The sequence below is a fragment of the Notamacropus eugenii genome, chromosome 4, assembly GCF_028372415.1.
Source record: "Notamacropus eugenii isolate mMacEug1 chromosome 4, mMacEug1.pri_v2, whole genome shotgun sequence".
Classification (NCBI taxonomy): Eukaryota; Metazoa; Chordata; class Mammalia; order Diprotodontia; family Macropodidae; genus Notamacropus; species Notamacropus eugenii.
In genome coordinates, this window is record NC_092875.1 from 421,053,763 (window position 1) to 421,074,447 (window position 20,685).

The 20,685-nt window shown below is 38.9% G+C and overlaps 1 protein-coding gene across 9 annotated transcripts in view; it reads left to right on the plus strand.

The window, feature by feature from the left end:
- Positions 1-20,685, plus strand: part of DAB2 (DAB adaptor protein 2) — a 65,552-nt gene that overhangs the window by 18,157 nt on the left and 26,710 nt on the right. For 7 of the 9 annotated variants that reach the window (XM_072605753.1, XM_072605761.1, XM_072605760.1 and 4 more), the window contains exon 2: positions 20,077-20,267. In XM_072605753.1, the coding sequence (XP_072461854.1) occupies positions 20,177-20,267 (91 nt within the window). In that variant the 5' untranslated portion in view covers positions 20,077-20,176. Of the gene's footprint in view, positions 1-13,172; positions 13,536-18,581; positions 18,641-20,076; positions 20,268-20,685 lie in introns of those variants that run through there. The other 2 variants (XM_072605754.1, XM_072605757.1) reach the window with 2 other exon arrangements.

Genomic DNA, 20,685 nt, shown 5'->3' on the forward strand with positions numbered 1-20,685 from the left:
TGCACATATTACATTCAAAATGCCTATGGGATATCCAGTTGGAGTCATCAAATAACCAATTTGTGATGCAGAACAGCAGTTCAAGATAAAGATCTGAAAGTTGTCTGCAAAGAGATGATATTTGGACTCATGAAAGCTAATGAGTTTACCAAGATGTGGGGTGGGGTGGGAAATGGGGCACAGAGCAGAACCCCAAAATTTATCTTACCAACCATAAAGCTTATTGTTCTTTTGCATGAACTTTGCTCCAGGCCTTATCCTTACCTACCTCCTACTTCCCAGACTTGCCTTGTATGTAGTGATATATAAGTGCCCTTTGTCTGATATGCATTTTCCTCTCCTACCTAGGTAGATAGACCCCAATCTTCAAAGGGAGCACAGTGACTACCATTTACATCACACTTCTCGGCTTATACTTTCCTCCCAGTTACCCTGTAAAGAAGGTAGCACAAGTATCATCTCCATTTAAAGATGGAGCCATAAAACCTGGGTTAAAATATTTTGCCCAAGCCTCCTTACTCTATTTGTCTAGCACTTTTATTTTCTGGTTTATTGCCCCAGTGCCCTCTTTCCAACCCTTCCAGGTCACACTAACCTCAATCCTTTTTGCACTATAGCACCGATTAATTAGGATAATGTTTGATTTGTAGTCCATCTTGCATAACTTACCTAAGCTAGAGGCCTCAAGGGTAGGGATTCATCACAGAGGAGTGGCGGAAGAGATGCACTGACTTGATATTTACTGAATGAATGTCTGTTCTCGTCTTATTGACATACTCATGGACTGAGAAAGTTGTTCCCTTTTGCCTTTAAGGACTTGCTTTTTCTCTGTCCCAACCCCTCCAAGTAGAACTTAGTAAGCTCCTTGAGGACAGGGACTGTGTGTGTGTGTCTGTGTGTGTGTGTGTCTGTGTGTGTGTGTGTGTGTGTGTGTGTGTGCAGAGCGCGCGCACATGTGTCCTTTTATTTTATATATAACAATCACTAGTGCCTTGAAGAGTAGTTGCTTGATGAATGTCTGAGTGACTGCTAGGGTGAAACTGTACCATAAAGACAGGTAAAACATGATGTAATCCTTATTAGTCTAAATTTGGAAAGATATGTCTTCCTCAGGGGATTATCTTTCATGAAAAGTTATCTTGTTCACAGATTTTTAATGAAAATTTTTACTTATTTTTCACCAAGTTCTAGCTTGGGCTTAAGATTCCCATTCCAGGTCCTTTGCTCATTCAACATAAGGAATTGGAAACATATATAATTAGTGCTACAATTTTCATATAGAAAGAAAGGGGTGGTCTAACTTTTAGGCAGGATAATCAGAGCATGGAGGTAATTTAGTTGGTATTCCAACACCTACAGATGCCATTAAAAAGTATTTCGCACTCCACCACAGTAGGGAGAAAGAAGCCACCTAATATCCTTGACCTTTCTGTGAAATTCTAAGCACAGACTGAAGTTTAAAGTAGAAAACAGTTCATTTTTTGCCAAATTTCCCTGTGAAGTCCCTCTCAAAGATGCTTTTGTGAAGTTGGGTTAGAGATTATCTGCTTGTATTTCTCTAATTTCTAGTTTGAGCTTAATAAAGTACACTATCAGTCAGAGAAGCGTTGCTGTTCTAAATATGGTGGGCTTTTTCTTTTTTGAGGACAGAAAATTCATGAGAAAAATTCAAGTTATATGTTACTAAAAAGAACAAGCAGTGAGCTCCAACATATTGGGGAGCTTGTATATGACACAAACAATCACTCGTCACAAAATAAGACACCCAAGATGAGGACAGGTTGTGATGTCTGGTGGTACCCAGGGAGCAAGGACGTACCAAGATGGCTTATTCTGCTCGCTAAAATTTAAGTTAGTCCTCAGTTTTGCAGACTCACTTTTTTTAATTGGATTAAGTAGCTTTTGAGGGGAGGGCTTGTCTTCACTGAACTACAGTGTTCAGCTGAGGAAACAAATGATCTAATTGAGTCCTCCACAGCTATAAATGTCTCACAGAATAGGTGACTGGAAAAACACAGACACAACCCTGCCGCTCAGATCCATTGCTTAACCTCTGCTCTGAAGCCCGGTGCACCGTCCTTTTCATTCAGTGACTAAGTGGGTCATAAACTACAACCTGCAAATAGATGAACTCTAGCTTTGATTAGATAAAGTCTTGTGTTTTCTTAAAATGTCCACAGCTTGGGGAGTCAGTCATCAATCCTCAATAAGGACGTTAATGATTCAGAGTATGTTTAACTCTGAAAGGACATAGAACATGTCCTTAAACACTAAGCTGTTTATGAACCAAGAAAACTTTAGGATGACTCACCAATTACTTCACTTAGTGTTCCCCGTATTGACACATTCCTATGGTGGCTAACTAGACCCTGTTGAAGGAGTGTGTGTCACAGTTCAGTGGAAACAACCTGAATATGTTGTCAGGGGCAAAAGACTGGTGACCAAGCCAACTTGGTGGTTCAGAATGACGGTGTGGTCTACACACACAGCAAGTAGCTTGCCCTTTAGTGTGTGTTGGCATGGTGCATATGAACACTGGTTCAATAAAAATACTACCTGTGTTGGAAGACTTGAAATCAATCCCATGGAGTAGGGTTGCTTGATGGAGGTTGGAACCCTCAATCCCTCCTGCTTCATCTGGGCAGGCTTCCCTAGGACATGGGAAATCTTAGCCAATTTCTCCCTCTTAAACCTAAGTCATGTCAACTTACGTAGGATGTGTAACTTTATCAACCTCAGATATGCTTACAGATTAAGTATTTAGTGAGTAGGAGAAGCAACAGAAAAAGTGCTAGAGTCAGAAGTCCTGGATTCAAATCCAGACTCTGGTATTTGCTTGTATGTGTGACCTTGGAGAGCTCACTTGACCAACATGGACTAGAGCTCAGATTCCTCATCTTTAAAGTGAGGGAGATGGACTAGATATGGCCTTTGATGTCTTTTCTCCGAGATCAGGGGTTCTTAACTCAGCGTCTTTAAACTGTTAATATTATGTTAACTGTATAATATGTCATTTAAAAACATGATTCTTAGAAGGATTCCATAGGGTTCACCCAATGGCCCAAGGAGACCACAAAACAAAAGAGGCTAAGAACCCTCAGGCTAGATCTTTAATCTAGGAAGAGAACTTTTGCACTAATAGGTATAAAGTATGACAGTTATGTGGATCAAGTCACTATCTTTGTTTTTAACTTAAAGCAAGATAAAATTGATAGGGCCCTTGATTTCTTTTTAAAGCTAGTGAATGCCTTTTATTTAAATATTTAAAGTATACTTGCTCAATGAGATTTTACTGGGGAAAAGGAACCTGATCTTTCTTTAACAGATAAACCATTCCTTGGGAAGAAATTAGACAGTCTAAATTCATAGGATCATAGACATAGGGCTAGCAGAAAACTTAGAGATCATCTGTTCCAACTCCTTCACTTTAGAGATGGAGACACTAGCATACATTGAGGTTAAGCTACTTTTTCAAAGTAACACAAGTAATAAAAGGAAGAGGCAGAATTTGAACTCAGGTTCTCTGTCTCCAGATCTATTTTAGGTATTCTAGGCCAGAAGTATCACATTCAGAGCTGGCAAGAAGAGGCAAAATTCCCAAGTGGGCTGGGACCAGATTAAAATGTAATTGGAAAATATTCAACAAAAATTAAAAAAATACAATAGAACATAGATAATTGAATTTGATTTTTGTGAATTTGTAAATTTGTGATTTTTCAGGTCAGCTGACAGAGATATATTTCTGTTTGAGTTTGATGCCACTGTAATGTAGGCCATAGTTATTCTTTTTCAGTCCTGTTAGGTGTTCTTTCTCCCTTTTTTTCTAGGAGCACTAGCTAATTGTGACTTGGTGAATAGAGCTTAGAATCAGAAAGACTTGAGTTCAAATGTGGCCTCAAATACTGACTAGTCGTGTGGCCCTAGGCAAGACATTTAACCCTGTTTGCCTCAGTTTCCTCATTTGTAAAATGAGCTGGAGAAGGACATGACAAACCACTCCAGTATCTTTGCCAGAAAAACACCAAATTGGGGTCATGAAGAGTCAGACAGGCCTAAAAAAGGATTGGACGATGACAACAAAGTGTGTTCTCTGTGTGGTCAGGAAGACAGTCAGACATGCCTAGAAAGAATTTGTTCCCTTATTATTACTCAGCAAAATCTTTTTTTCAAAGCTAATTCCACCTGTTTTCTCTTCTGTGAAGCCTTCCTTGGTTTTCCCACTGTTCCCATCCCAGTCTACCTTGCATCATACTTGTCTAAATTATTAATATTAGATAGTTTCTGTCTTACACAGATAAAAAGGAATTTGGAAACTCCTTGTATTTCTATCACTTTTCCTTCCACTGATGTAACTAAGTAATTTCTATGTAACAGTGAATTGCCTGGGACACTTAGAAAGGATACCTTCACCTCCCTAAACCTTAGTTTTCCCATCTATAAAGTGAGAAGTGGGACTTGATGGCTTTGACCCTCCAACTCTATGAGCATTGGCTGGTGATTCACCATCACACAGCCAGCATAGGTCAGAGGCAGGACTCTGACTCGGCTCTTCCTGCACCAATATATCATGCTGCCTCTCACCTTCTCTGTAATTGACACTAATAAATGCTTCTGTAATAAATAAAAGGCATTTTATCAAATGAAAAGGTGGCTCACTCAGAGTCATGAATGAAAGTTCTCTAATAAAGTATCAATTGTAAATAATATTGAAATAGCTAAAAATATTCCTTTCCTAGAAATGATCCCCTTAAAATAAAGGCCTCAAGCCCTATTAAGGGAAATAAGACCATTTTCTAATTATGAAGAATTAAGGAGGAAAGATGTTAGTCCTTGTAGGACATTGACACATCAGATTATACCAGAAATTGAGCTGTAAGGGACTCTTAGATGAAAGTAAGACACCAGTCTCCCAAAGGGTGGGACACCAAAGGCCTTATTGACATAATATGGGGAGAGATCTTAGAGTTCTCCTTCCTGCAACTGGCACTACATGTTAAAATGAAGACTGCAGAATCAAAGGCCGTGGAAGAAATTTTAGAGGTCATGCTTTAAAAAAAAATTTTTAAATCTTTTATATGCAATTGTAATAATAGAAGTTTTAATTGTTGGTACCTAAAGTCTTGCCTTCCTAATAGAGATGATTTTTCTTCTTCCTGATGACATTGGAATGACTTTTTTTTTAATCTGATCTCCTTTCAGAACACTTAACAGCAGCTGGTATTTTAGGTGACTCAATCAAGCACTTGGGATTTTCTTGGCAATGGTTTGCCATTTCCTTCTCCAGCTCATTTTACAGATAAGGAAACTGAGGCAAACAAAGTTAAGTGACTGGCCCAGGGTCACATAGCTCACACTGATTATATGTCAGACACTGTAATAATTTATGATGATACAAAGGAAAAAATGCAAAAAATAACCTATCTCTTCAAGGAGCTTATATTCAGATGAGAAAAAATATGTAAATAAATGCATATGTAGAAAGCATACAGAATAGATACAAGATAACCTTGGCACAGTAGATAAAGTGCAGGGCTTGGAGTCAAGAGGACCTGAATTCAAATCTAGCCTCAGACACTTAGTAGCTGTGTGACCCTGGGGCAAGTCACTTAACCCTATTTGCCTCAGTTTCCTCTTCTGTAAAATGAGCTAGAGAAGTAAATGGTAAATCACTCCAATATGTCTGCCAAGAAAACCCCAAATGGGATCACAAAGAATCAGACAAAACTGAACAATAACCACTAACCTTCAGAGGGAAAGCCCTTCTGGAGAAGATGGTGTTACTCGAGCTGAGTCTCAGAGGAAACCAAGGATTCTAAGAGATGAAAATGAAAAGGGTGAGCCTTCCAACCATGGCATAAGGAGGTGGCAATCAGTGCAAAAGGTAGTAGATCTCCACCTCTGGTGCCTACAGGGTAATAACATGTAAGAAAGACTGGAAAGGAGATAGAATAGGGTTGTGTTGCAAGGAAATTGGAATGCCTGACAGAGGAGTTGATGATAGGGAGTCACTGAAGTTTACTGAATGGGCAGACTGCACTTAAGAACTCACTTGGGCAGCTATGTGAAGAATGAATTAGAGTGGAGAAATGTTTAGGACATAGAAATCAATTAGATGGCTGTTTAAATAGCTGGACTCCATATCTTAAATTCTTAACTCCATATCATCCAAGATTACTTTAGTAAGTAACATTCTGATCCTGACTTCTTATTGCCTGTGTGACCTTAGGCAAGTGATCTTACCTCTCAAGGCTCCCTTCCTTATCTGGAAAATGAAGGGATTAGACTAGAATCTTGGAAGTTAGAACTAGAAGGGGTTTTAGAGGCCATCTAATTCAGCTTCATTTTGCAGATGAAAAACCCAAAAATGAGATTTAATGACTTACCCAAGGCTATAATAAATAAGCAGAGAAGCCCCTCCAGGACTGAAATCAGATCACTCCTTGCACTGGAACATACTCTGCATTGATTATCATGTGGGAAGGACCTTAAAGATCATTTAGTACACCTCCATCCCCTTCCCTTCATTTTAAGTATAACCCAGGGCTCAAGTCTATTTGCATGAGTCTCTAACATTAGTGAAAATTATTAATTTGATTCTTTGTGCCTCAATGAGGATGAAAAAACTGAGAACAGAGAGGCAAAGGGACTTACCCAAAATTACAAAGCTAAAGCTTGTGGCAATAATCTCTAAATCTCTTTGAGCTCTCAAAAGCCTTTATCACTCTCACTTTAAGAAATATATACTCTAAAATAAAATTAAAAGAAATATGTACTCAAATATGTAAAAACATTTATAATCTAAGAAATATATGTGCATATGTACACATGTACATACATATACACATACATACATGCGTATGTATGTGTGCATAGATAGATATAGATATGTGTTAGTCCTACAAAGAAGCAAGGAAAAGATATCTTTTTCCTCACCAAAACCATTGGTCTTGGGCTCAGAGGGCTACTCAGAGTACTTAGTACTTATTTGTAGTCAGAGATTTAATCCATATGATATTATTTGTTCTGTGTGTATGTGTGTGTGTGTGTGCACACATGCATGCACTTGCATGCTCAGGGGTGTGTTGGAGCTGGAAGAGGCTGTTTCAATAGGTATGCCTGAACATACATCCTTCCTTACATGCGTAACTTTAGAGATCGTAGCTTCTGAATTTGTATTTGGTGATACCTTTCATTAACCTTGGTTCCTTACCTTTCCTTCCCAGCAGATACTAAACTATGTAGATATGCTTGAACACATAACTGAGAGTTAGGTTCCAAGAGAAGAACTGGAGGCCATGTTGCTTTGATTCAAGCACTCAATGCTTCCGGTCTCTGGGTCTCATTTTGCTTGTCTCTGTGCTGAGGGAAAGAGAGGGATGTCATTTTAACAATCTCTGAAATTCACGAGGGGACCCCTAATAATGCAAAGCCCTAAATCATCTAGCTTGGCAATCTAGACTCTTTTATGACTTCAGTCCTTTCTCCAAGCTTTTCTTTCTGTTGCTACAAACCAGACATGACTATGCATTTCTGGTCACATCACCTCCCTTTCAGCTTACCAGTCAGTAACTCTGCTGAGATGTTCATAACTTCAAAACTGACCGGCTAGCTATGCTCTAGAACCTCTGCTGATCACATCACCCAAGTCCTACAAACAGGGCTGAGGTAGTGCTTCCTGAGATGATACGTAAGGTAAGTAGATTTAGCCTCATTTTAAGTTAGATCAATGCTAACCTTGGAAGAAATAGCACTATCAGAAGTCAAACTATAAGGCATAGAGAAGTGAGCATAATTTAATTTCTCTCTATGTTCTAAAATGACACTTCACATATTCAGGGGTGACTTACCTGACAATTAGAAGAACTATATAGAAGTCAAGACTTTTTGTTTTTGCTTCTTCTAAAGGTAGCTAAACTGGTGTCCAGGTTTGTGTATTTTTACTAGTCAGAGACCACCATGGAGTTACTTGCCTCCCCCCTCTGAATCCCTATTTCTTAGCATAGTGTCTGCACTCAGCAAGTACTTAATAAATGCATATTATTCATTGTCAAAAGTCAAGTTTTAAACCAAGCAAACTATGGCACATACCCCAATTTGTGCCTGCTTTCAGATAGTAGTAGCTGGTATCTCTATGGAATTTCACATACATCCTTGTGTTTGAATCTGACAACCTAATGAGGTAGGTACTACAGGTATCCTGATTTCACACAGGAGGAACCTGGGTTTTCACGATAATCCCATAGAAACATAACTAGAAAGTGCTAGAAAGGGGATTCAAACCTAGATTTTCCTGAGTCTCAACCTACCAACAAAAGCAGCATTTTATCCACCAGGCTACAAGGCCTCTGTTCAGAAACAGGAACACAGACCAATCTTGAGCAAGAATATGCCTTAGACCCCTGCTGAGCCATTTACTCCACTAAGGCTTAGTGGAATTTAAGATAATAAGGACAAAAACAGTGTTGAAAATGTGGTTTGCATTTGGATGAAACTAATATCACCTGCCTCAAAAAAAAATTATTTTGGTTCAGGTTTCTCTGTTAGAGGCTGATGCCCACATTTTAGTGTATTTAGTTCTTGGTATACAACCAATCATTATTTCAAATGCAGATGTTTTTAAACAAGATACTTTCTTGTTCTCTCCAGAAGAATATAATGTTTTTTGAGATTACGCCATGGCGATGGCATTTGGGTAGAGAATGTGAGCAACATTCAGCAATTATTTTCGAGATTTATGTGCACAATTGTCACTATAGGTCAAGCCACACAGGGACTGATTTGAATGTCCCATTGTATCCTTAGACCCACATGTTCAAAGAGTATATGCTGCACATTTAATGTAACCATTCCCTAATGCTTTGGGATTTTTCATGCCATTGAGGGAGAAACTCAAATCTCTGATAGTAATTCAGACAAAAAAGTTCTGCAGGCTTTTTAAAAAAAGATATCTTTACAAACCAGTCTTGATCAGTATGCTAGATAGGTAGGTATCTTATCTTTGTGGGCTCTGCAATCTCATTATTAACTTTTCCAGAAGGAACTAGAATTTTGGCCGATGTATAGATGTCCTCTTGACCTGGGAAATGTAAATGGTCCCACATGTCATTCACTGAGTTAAAATTCAGGTGCTTGGGTTTAGCCGTTCTAACAGTCAGCTGGAAGAAACCTCCAAGGGACAATAATTAAGTTTTCAAAGTGACAAAGGCAGATACCACAAATCTGGCCTGGATTTATTATTTTGTTGATGGTATAGATGGAGATGTTAATAATGTAGATAAAACTCATATGTTATATATACATTTTTTTTGTTTGTTTTCTGAGAGCTACTTGCTAAATACTTACCTAAACTCTACTAGTTGGGAGTTAAAGAACTTAGTCAATGCTGAAGCTTTAGCTTTAGGGCACCCAAGTGACTGCCAGGTGGCGCAGTGGATAGAGTGCAGAACCTGTAGTCAAGAAGACCCATCTTCCTGAATTCAAATTCAGCCTCACTGGACAATCTCTTACTAGTTTACTTACTAGCTGTGTGATCCTGGGCAAGTCATTTGATCCTGTTTGCCTCAGTTTCCTCATCTGTAGAATAGCAAACCACTCATATCTTTGCTAAGAAAACTTCAAATGATGTCAGAAAGAGTTGGATATGACTAAATAACTGAACAAGGGGTGTTTAGAAATAACCAGATCAAGATGAAGAAAGGTGGTTGTTGAAAAAGCATAGAACCTTTCATATTACCTTTGTATAATCTATATGCATTTTATAGTACCTAGATAATTTATATGCTGTCATCTCCATTAGAAAGTCCACCCTTTAAGGGCAAGGACTATCTTTTGGCTTTCCTTTATGCTCAGCATTTAACACACAATTCCTGACACATACTAAGTATCTAAGAAATGCTTTTTGACTGCTTGATTGACTAAGGTATGAAAATCACCAGGGTCCTAAATAGGCACAGAGACCTCCCTTTCCACCAAGTCTTTTATTAGCTTTTTAATATAACCCCTACTCCTTTAAAGACCTTAAAACATAGCATAACAAGGACACTTAAAGGAGAATAGGGATAGGAAATATAAGAGATGAGACACCTGAGTCCCTAGAATCACAGGACCTGGGTTCACATCCCACTTCTGTTTTTTACTTACCAGCGTGACCTTGGCCAATTCACTTACCCCTGATGGGCCTCTATTTTACTTCATCTATAAAATGTAGAGGTTGTATTAGGTTTCTGAGGTCCCTTGCATCTTCAGATCCATGCTCCTGCATGCATTTCTTCAATGGTGTAATGTTCTTAATCTTGTCTCATTTTCTACCTCAACAAATAAACTATATACAGCTTTTAAAGGAAATAACCATGGTTTGGTTCTTTTTTTTTTTTTTTATCTCTCTTTATCCTTTGTATCAGTACTTAATACAGTGGGCCTTTAGTCTGACTGGAGCCTACAAGGCACTGACAGTGAATAGACATTCTCAAAGGGGCTAGCTTGTACATGTCCTCAGCTTAGGGTGGTTTTCCTTGGGAAACTCAGATGCACTCTGTTTCTACTCCACAAAATAAGGCCACGAGGGGACAAGAGCAAGACACCCCTCAAGAGTTTCTGCTTTCAATTCTTTAACCGCATTCTTTTGAGGCCATTTGTACACGGAAAAATGAGCAGCAAGGCCTAGGCCTCTGGCAGTACATAGTCTTCCCTAGGGCTCTTTTAAGAGGAGACAGCCTTACTGGAAGCTTTTACTTAAAAATCCTGGGTGGGGTCACTCACTCATAGTGAGCCAAGAAGACTTAAATCGCCAAACTAAGAACTCAAACTTCTACCATGTGCCTGAGAAGAAGAAAGTCTCCAAAAATCCAAACCCTGATTAGGAGGAAGCGTATCGAAACAGTTAAATTCTTTGATCTCCAAGGAGTATCTTTGAGCCAGCCAAATGCTGTATTCTGGGCAGTGACATCCTTTTTAAGGGACTGATTGGTACCATTCAATGTGTACCAAGCATAGCATTTGCCACTAAGTGACTTTCCAAAGTTTATATTTGGACTAGCTAAAATTATAAAGCTGGGTCTCTCTCTCTCTCCCTCTCTCTCTCTCTCTCTCTCTGTCTCTCTCTCCACTCCTTCTTCCTTCCATTAACCTTTATCTGCTGCATCCATTTGCCACAGGATAGTTGGGTTTTTTTTAAATTAAATTCTTTTATTTGTTTTCAGTGTTCTACAGTCACTTCCATACATCTTAGATTTTTTTCCCCTCCTTCCCTCTCCTTCTCCACTCCCTGCCTGAGACAGCATACAATTTTATATAGGTTCTACACATACATTCCTATTAAATACATTTTCACCTTAGTCATGTTACATAGAAGAATTAAAATGAGTGGGAGAAATCATAAAACAAAACAAAACGTAATACAAAAGAAAATGGTCTGCTTCATTCTGCGATCAAATTCCATAGTTCTTTCTCAGGATGTGGAAGACATTTTGCCTCAAGAGTCCATTGGGAATGTTTTAAGTCCTTGCATTGCAATGAAGTACTAAATCTACCAGAAAAATTCCTCACACACTGTGGTCGTTGCTGTGTACAAAGTTCTCCTGGTTCTGCTCATTTCACTCAGCATCAATTCATATAAATCTTTCCAGACCTCTCTGAAGTCTTCTTGTTCTTCATTTCTTCTAGCACAATAGTATTCCATTGCATTTATATACCACAATTTATTCAGTCATTCCCCAATTGATGGGCATCCCCTTGATTTCCAATTTTTGGCTACCACAAAGAGAGCTGCTATAAATATTTTTGTACATGTGGGACCCTTTCCCATTTTTATGATCTCTTGGGGATACAGTCCCAGAAGTGGTATTGCTGGGTCAAAGGGTATGCACATTTTTGTAGCCCTTTGGGCATAGTTCCAAATTGCTCTCCAGAATGGTTGGATCAGCTCACAGCTCCACCAACAATGAATTAGTGTTCCAACTCTCCCACATCTTCTCCAACATTTATCATCTTCCTGTTTTGTCATGTTAGCCAATCTGATAGGTGTGATGTGGTACCACAGAGTTGTTTTGATTTACATCTCTAATCAATAGTGATTTAGAGCAGTTTTTCATATGACTATAGAGAGCTTTGATTTCTCACAGGATAGTTTTATACAAGAAACTCATTTCTCCCTGCAAGATTTCATGGTACAGGTTCTCAAGGAGACTAACCAACCAGAAGCTTCTGATGAGTGGTCTCTGGAGAATTAACTTGGTTCTACTATCTCCCATCTCTTTGGAATCTAGTGCTAGCTTTGTAATAACTAGCTGTGACCTGAGGTAAAATCCTTTGACCTCAATCCCTTTATCTGCAATCCGTAATCTATACATTCCCACTAGATTCTCTGATCTATTAAGTCATTTTAAAGATTGGGAAGGACTACGATATCAGACTTTAAAATGACTTATAGGGAGGTCTGTCATCCTCGTTGGACCTTCATTGGGTCAGGCCAAACTGGATACCACATCTGGCAATTTATTGCCACTCAGATGCTCTGAAGATCCACAGGCCCATTCAAGTCAATCTCTAGTTTGAATTCATTGAAATGGAGCAAGTATTGTCCTGAAAACTCTATCCTTTTGTCTTTCACATAGGATATAGAGCCCCTAATTGTGAACAAATTCACCCCATCACTTTTAATTAGGGAAAGATCTTTCCCTCTTATTTTTCTCTATACTAACACTTAGCATTTGCTCATTAAATGTAATATTTTTAACAAACTCAACCTGTTTTTTGTTTATAATTTGAAAAGCCCATCTGACTTGGTCCTAGAGATGGAAGACAGTATCTCTTCCTCCTACAAATGTTCAGTAAAATGAATGTAACATTCCCTGCCTTGGAGGGTTAAGTATAAATAACTCGTGCTTCCTGTGAATGCATAATTTGTATGCAGCATTCTGGCATACAAACGTTCTCCAGTTACTAGGGCCCCACAGCCAGACTAAGTACTTGAACTGGGAGAAAATTGACTGGTGCCTATTCCCTTGTATGTTTGTAAATATGTGCAAGTTTCCCCAGATGAACTATTGGCTGCATTAATCTCCCTGCTCACCAGGCGTGGCATTTACAGGATGAGTGAAACAGCCCTTTCTAAGAGGATAGGAATTTGAGCAGTTACAGGAGGAAAGTGTTGGCTCCAGTGTCGGCAACAAAATAGCTCTGATTTTGCAGCAACCCCGGCAACTTCTTCTTTTCAACTGGAGACTGAAGATGGTAATAAAGGCAGGATCTTGGACTCCATGGTTTGGCTTGGAAGTTAATATTTTACATGAATCCATCACTTCAGCTAAAACAGGCACAAAGTACCAAGGGAAAAGGAAAATGCATACTATAAAAAGGACAAAGTACTGGACATTCTAGCAAAGATGTTTATGCCACTTTTTCTAATGTTCCTAACTCTTGTTTTCCTTGGCCTGCCTTTGTTTCGTTTGGTCCTTCCTTGAGGAGACAGCCAAAGAGCTGGCATTTGAAAGTCAATTGGATTACTGTAGCTAAGAGAAACAGCTCATCAAATACAGGTAAATAAGAACTGGGGGACGATGACCTCATCCTGCAACATTTCTTAGTATGCTATCCTAAGACTTCAAAAAAAGTAAAAACCTTCTTTTTGAGCAAACCTTTAGCAACCATTGGGTTGAGGGAGTGACTTGAAAGATAGGTCAAAGGACAGCTGAGTGGTACATTGAGTGGAGTACTTGGTCTAGAGTCAGAAAAACCTAAGTTCCAACCCAGTCTCGGACACTAACCAAGCTGTGCAACTTTGGCCAAGTCATTTTAACTTTATTTACCTCAGTTTCTTCATCCGTAAAATGGAGACATTACACCTAACACCCATCCCTCTAGTAATACCATGATTTGAATTATACCTAGCCTCTCCCAATACCCTATAATTAAGATGAGTTGTTAATGAGTTAGATAACTGACCTTAACTGTCCTCAGAAATATTCAGTTAAAGTCTTGAAAATAAAATTCGGCAGGTGCCTTTTGTTTACTCAGCTGGCTAATACTTGGACCTTGATGGGGTATGAAGAAAGTAGTTTGGGGAGATATAGCTAGTTTTAGTCTTATACTTATATCCCTGGTGCCTTTTGAAGTTCCTAAAGCAAACTTAACTCAATCCATAATACTGCCTCAGACCAGTTTGCCACTGATTTCCAAAATGATGATAAGTGCATAATATGTGGAATGCTCTGGATTTTGTTTCTGAGGATTCCAGTTGGAATCCTCACTGTGCCACATTGTGTGACCTTCGGCAAGTTACCTTCCCTGGATCTCAGTTTTCTCATCTGTAAAATGAGGCAGTTGGGCCCCACAGGCCCCAAGATTACCCCTGAGTTCTCCTTCAGACCTAGATCTATAACCTTGGTCGCTGTTGAGCACCTAAATTAACCCCGTCTGTGCCAGTCCCATGTGTTAGGCTACCTATGACAGTATTCTCACCTGGAGTTGTAGCTTAAAAATCATACTAGCACTTCACTGTGTAACAAGGCATGAATCTGTGATAGGCAAATTCCTACCAGCGTAAATGCTAATGTAGCCCTCTCCTGTGCTCTGTTGCAAAAGGGGAAGCAAAGGACTTCTGAGCTCCTAACAAATCATGTGCTCAGAGACACTTGGAAAGAGGAAGTTCCAAGTTACAGTCCAAGGGATAGTGCCCCAGTTGGACAAGGTCTAGAACCTAATCAGATTAACTTTTAACTCCACCTCCAACAAACAAATGCTACTTCTTAATTTCAGAGAAATTGACTGCCTAAATAAATAAGCTGAGAAGTGACAGTTTAATGATCTTGGACAAAAATGGCAATTTCAAAACCCTCAGATCTTTAGTGAGGGAAGTGACCTGCTCTATCTCACAATTGGTACTTTCATTTTAATTGACTCCGAATTTTCTTTTTTAAGTCCAGACGTAGTAGACAGTAGCTCTTTGGTTTAGCTGCTGGCTACTGATTTGTCATCCCTGACCTTTTGAGACAGGTTCTTTTTTGCAAAAATAGTTGGGAATGCCTTGGGTATGGGACGACATTAGACACAGGAATCATCTGACAAATAAGAAATTCTGTACCTACCTTTCAGTTACAATGTACCTAGCTTGGTATATATAACTTCTTACTATATTTCCTCCTTAAAATTAAAATTCTTGTTTCTTCCAGTTCCAATAGGCCAGAGTTTTAAGTGTTTCTTCAGTATTTCTGTCAGGATTTACCCTCCTCTCCCTTCCCCAGAAGAGAGAAAATGCCATTCTAACCCAAACCATTCCTTTCGTATTTTTTTTTAAATCACCACTCCAAACTAGATCTCTTATTTGCATCCATGCTTCTTCCCTCCCCTCAAGGCTATTGCTTGAGAATGAAGCTCTAATACTTGATCAATTTAATGAAAGGGAAACAAATTGCAGAAACTTTAAATGCAAATTCAGAGAAGTTTTTGGGAGAGGCTGCAAACTGGCATTTACCTGGTTTTCCTTTTCTGTCCACCATATGTCGATTGTCCTGGACGGTTGAAAAATTAGGTCTCTCTTGCCCTTTCTAGTAATTCCATCATGTCTGGAATTTTCTCTCTTTGCCTCCACCTCTTAGAATCTCTAGTTTCCTTCAGGTTCTGAGATTATATTCCATATGTCAAACTTGGAAAATCTATGATAATTTTATAAACATCAATTCATTTGCAACTTTTTTTTTACCCCTCTCGACTATATACTTGTTTTTAATGATAGCAAGTATGTAACTAGAACTTAGTGGAGGGTGAGTGGGGGGAAAATCCTAATTGAGATCTTTTGTATCCCTCCCTCCCAGCCCAGCTTGTCCTGGGACCACCCTGTAGTTATGCTACTTCTCTCCCCAGAATGAGCATAGTATAGAAAAGTACAGCCCAGCTCTGCAATGCCCCATCTCTGTGAGTGGTTCATTGTTGAGGAATTACTTTCCAGGCAGAATTCTTGTCTCCAGGCTGCCCCATAGCTACACAGCCCTTTTATCTGGGAGGAATGAGTCCCAAAAGTAAATAGCCTGTTTCGTTGAAGGGTCCCCATCCCCAAAAGCAAAAAGGAGCCTAGAGGAACCAACTATACATACAACTGCTCCCATGTTAACAGTCACACCTGGTTTTGAAACATCACTTCAGGGCATCTTGTCCCAACCTGTTCCTTATCCTGAGACCATCCAAATGGGGACATGTAGTTTCTTGCCCCTCCCTTTAGTAGGAAACTGCCACAGGGAAGAGGTCTGCCCCTTCGCTGCCCCTCTGGGCAAAGCCTTAATGGCACTGCTCATTTTTTGGCCTACTCTCCAGTTTTAGGAGATGTAATCTGGGGAGGTAGTTTTGTGATAGAACCTCGGGGGAACACTTATGGTTAGTGAGCATGACTTCTAGCAATACACATGCGTGCACACACACACACACACACACACACACACACACACACACACACACATGCACACCCCCTTACATGGTCTTTGCCTTTAGGAGCATTTTTAAGTATTTGTATTTTTCAAAAAATGCTTCCTGGTCAGCCTGACCATTCACAGCACCAATGACCTTATGGTATACACTCACCTATATAGCAGTATACTATTTTGTCTTAGTTAGGACACTTTAATTATTGACTTGCCCAATTTTAATTCAACAAACATTTAAGGGCCTATTATTTGCTAGGATATACCGATATAGAAACTAGTTCCTGACCTCAAAGAGCTTAAATTCAAATACATATAACTAAATCCATTATGGATGAAATAATATCTCCTAGGAAAACTAAACCCATGGTAAATTTGTTTTTTCCTTTAAAGGGCAAGACTTATCAGAAAACTCTTAGGCTGAATTGAGTATGCCCCAAAATCAAGCTGATTAGCTTGATAAAATTATCATTGGTGGAATGTAATGTCTTGATACTTTGGAGATCAAGTCTGTGCCAATAATATTAAATATTTCTCTCCTTTGTGTACTCTGTAGTTCAGTCAAACTGCCATTTCCCCCATATAAAACATTCATTCTCGAACCTCTGTAGCTTTGCAAAGATTGATATACCCCAACTCCACCATCTGCCTAGAATGACCTCCCTCATACCCACTCTGACTCTTAAAACACGGAGCTTCCTCAAGGCTCTGCTCAAACCACTTTTTTACAAGAATTTTGCTGACTTTTTTTTAAACTTCACCCACACATATTACATTGTATTCATTTATTTTTGCATTCATTTATTTCCTCCCTTGCCCCATACCCAGTGCATAGTAGGCTTTTAATAAATGTATTTTGAATGAATAAATTTTGAGCATTTTTGGTGACTTAGTTTCCACAATAGTTAGTATCTCTTTGAATAGAACTGATTGGAGGATAAAAGCCTATGAACTACAACCTTTTTTTTCTTTTACCTTTAACTTTTTCACATCCCTAAATGGTTAACCATTTATAAGCTTGGAAGGAGACAAAATTAAGACTACTGACCTCCATCGCAGAACCCTAGGGACTCAACTCATTAGACTTGAAATATACTTACTTAAAAATCTGGATAAGTTCTCTAATTTTTCTTTTTTTAAAGAATAAATGCAAGTGATTCTATAGATACCTTAAAGAGAGAGGAGTGTGTGTGTGTGTGTGTGTGTGTGTGTGTGTGTGTGTGTGTGTGTGTGTGTGTGTGTGTGTGTGTGATGGTGGGGTTCTGAGAGAAAGAGAATTAAATTCAGGTTTGTTTGGAGGAGGTTTTCTGAACCCAAGGGTATAGTCTTCCTGGACTTAATAATTAATAGTGTTTCTTGATTTTAGTTAAGATTTGTCTTTCAGTTGTTGCAAACAAGAAATACTTTTGGCTTTGGGGAATGATTCAGATATTCTGGTGTAGGAAAACTTGGGACCCTAGATTGTATGTTAACCATAAGGATTTAACTTTTTCCCTTTATATTCCCTCCAATTGAACATACTAGAGCAGAGATTTTGTTGCATAATATATTCTATTGATGTTCCCTCTTAGAAAATTATGAAGAAATCAATAGATTGTAGATGTCCAGCCTTGTTAAACTGACCCTTTAAAAACAATATTTCCTCAGGAACAAATAACAGTACACAATTATTAGCTTGCTTAATTCTGTTGAGAATCATACCTTTCTAATTGCTGACTGTTGGGAAAACTGAAAGATAATTACAGCTAACCCAAAGTAACATGGACCTCAGGAAGAGTCCAGTGGTTGGTTGGGTACCTGCTGTTATGGTTTTTAGAGCAGAGCCTTGATGATCACTTGTTGGTAACGTTGGTAATGTAGAAGGCAAGATTTTTGAAGTAGGTTGAGCAACCTCTAAGGTTTCTTTTAACTCTAGGAACTCAGTGACTGCCATCTACAATTTTTCAGAATTATGCTTATATACAATAGTAGTTATAGCCCACTTCTACCTAAATCCTTAAATACTTCTTATTTTTAAAAAAGATGTGTTTACCATATTATCTCAATAAGTCCTTTTTGGTTTCTCTCAACTAAAACATCAAATTAGTTGTATAGTTAGTGAATTTCATTTGACTTCTTTACTAATCATTGAAGTCAACTACTTCCAGATATGTGGCTTCTTTTTTCTTTCAGAGCTGGAACACCTGACTGCAAGTCCCACCCTTAAGCACCTATGGCCTCTGTGATCCTGGGCAAGTCACTTAACTTCTAAGTTTGCTAAACAACTTCTTAGGACCATTAGTTGCAGAGAAGGTGTCTAACTGCATTGATTAGAGGAATTCCCCACCCTTGAGAATTCCTATACCAAAGAAATTCCCCCTTGCCCTTATTCCAGTCCCTATCCCTCCCTTTGATTCCACAGCCTCTATTCTTTCTACTGTGCTAAACTACTTCAAATAATTTAGCAGTCTCCTTGCCCTACTATTTGTTAGGTCTGATAAAATCGTTAAACATCCCCATGTTTAAAGGGGGGAAAATTAAACACCACCTACTGGATAATATACCAACTGCTTAGCCTGGATTTCAATTAGAGCTAAAATCTAGCCCCAATATGTCTTTCTAGTCCTGATGTGCACCATAACTTTCGTGTATTCTGAGTACAAATCAGACTAGACTCATAGTTATTCATTATTTCATCTTGTACTTTGTTACCTCCATGAACTGATACAGGTTGACCCATGAGTGGAATTCATTCCTGCAATTACCCTTCCTGCTCAAATGCTCCTTCCTTCAAGGTCCAACATGGATGAATTCTTCTTATTGCTCTTTTCTCCCCCAGCAAAATATCCCTAAATGCTTTTAAATCACTTTGGATCTTTCCTGTGCCTCTAATTCTACTGTAACCTAGATCATTTGCATGCAAGTCCTATTCATTCCCCTCCTCCTTCTTCCCCCTCCAATATGTAATAGATTATAAACTCCATAAAGAAGGGAGTGTCTACCACCATGTCTTGTTTATGAAGGGACCTACTGTTTAGATTTAATTGAGGTATTAGCCTTATTTGGCATGCGTAAGGTCTTGTAAAATTAACTTCTAACAAGTACTCGATCCTAAAAACCCATAACCTACAATGAATGAGGGTGGGACTTTTTCATAGTGGGTGTTTTAATCCAATTGCTGAACTTCAAACCGAAAATATCTAGCTAATAACCTAGGGCCACTAGGTGGCACTGTGGCAGGCCTGGAGTTAGGAAGACTCACCTTCTGAATTCAAATCTAGTCTTAGACACTTGCCCACTGTGTGGCCCTAGGCAATTCACTTAACCCTGTTTGCCTCAGTTCCCCATCTGTAAAGTGAGCTGGAGAAAAAAAATGGCAAACTACTCCAGTACCCAGTACCTTTGCCAAGAAGACCCCAGATGGGGTCATGAAGAGTTGGACAGGACTGAAACAACTAAATAACTAACCTATGGAGACACACAAGATCAGTTTCCATTTAAATAACTGACCTTGTTGAATGGGTTAAGAACTTAACGTGGAAATAGGGTCTCTCAAACAGCTGAACTCTGTCAAAAGGAAGACAATGGGAAAATTAGCAATCTATCATCTCGAAGACTTACTAAATGCCAAGTTGTATTGTTGATGTAGATAACTTATGTGGGCATATGCCTCTGACTCTGCTTACAGATCATCTTGGATTATGTCCATCTGAGACTCCCCACTTGTGAATCCTCCTGGGATCTCTAAGCGTCTCCTGGAGCCAGGGTTTACAGCCAGTTTCCTCAATATGTCTGCTGAAGGAGAAACCAACATGACCAATGGTCACCCCGATCAACAGGCAACCCCCAAATCATCATCAAAGAAAGAAAAAAAGAAAGGTACAGAGGGCCTTCCTGACCTAAGGTTTTGAAAAAGAAAAATTATATTTATTTTTGAGTTTGTTACTTTAATATTAGGGAAATTCTGATAGCAAGGAAGATCTGAGCCAGCAAGAGAAGATAAAGACACTTTGGCTGAGTCTCCAATAAGTAGAAAATTAAATTAAATGTACTAGAGCCTGAGAAAATACAACCCTTTGAGAAAGACTGTCCAACTTAAATGGAAAAAAGAGAAGGACACTATCATTTTTTTCACCTGAGAAGGTGGCTAGAGAAGAGATGGTGAAGCTGTGATACTTGATTGCCACAGGAAGCATGATTGCTTTGTCACTTGGGAGGCACCATGAAGTTTTTTAATAAGCCTTTCTCATTTTTCCCAAATTGGATTTTAAACTTTCCTGTCTCTGTGTTCATTATA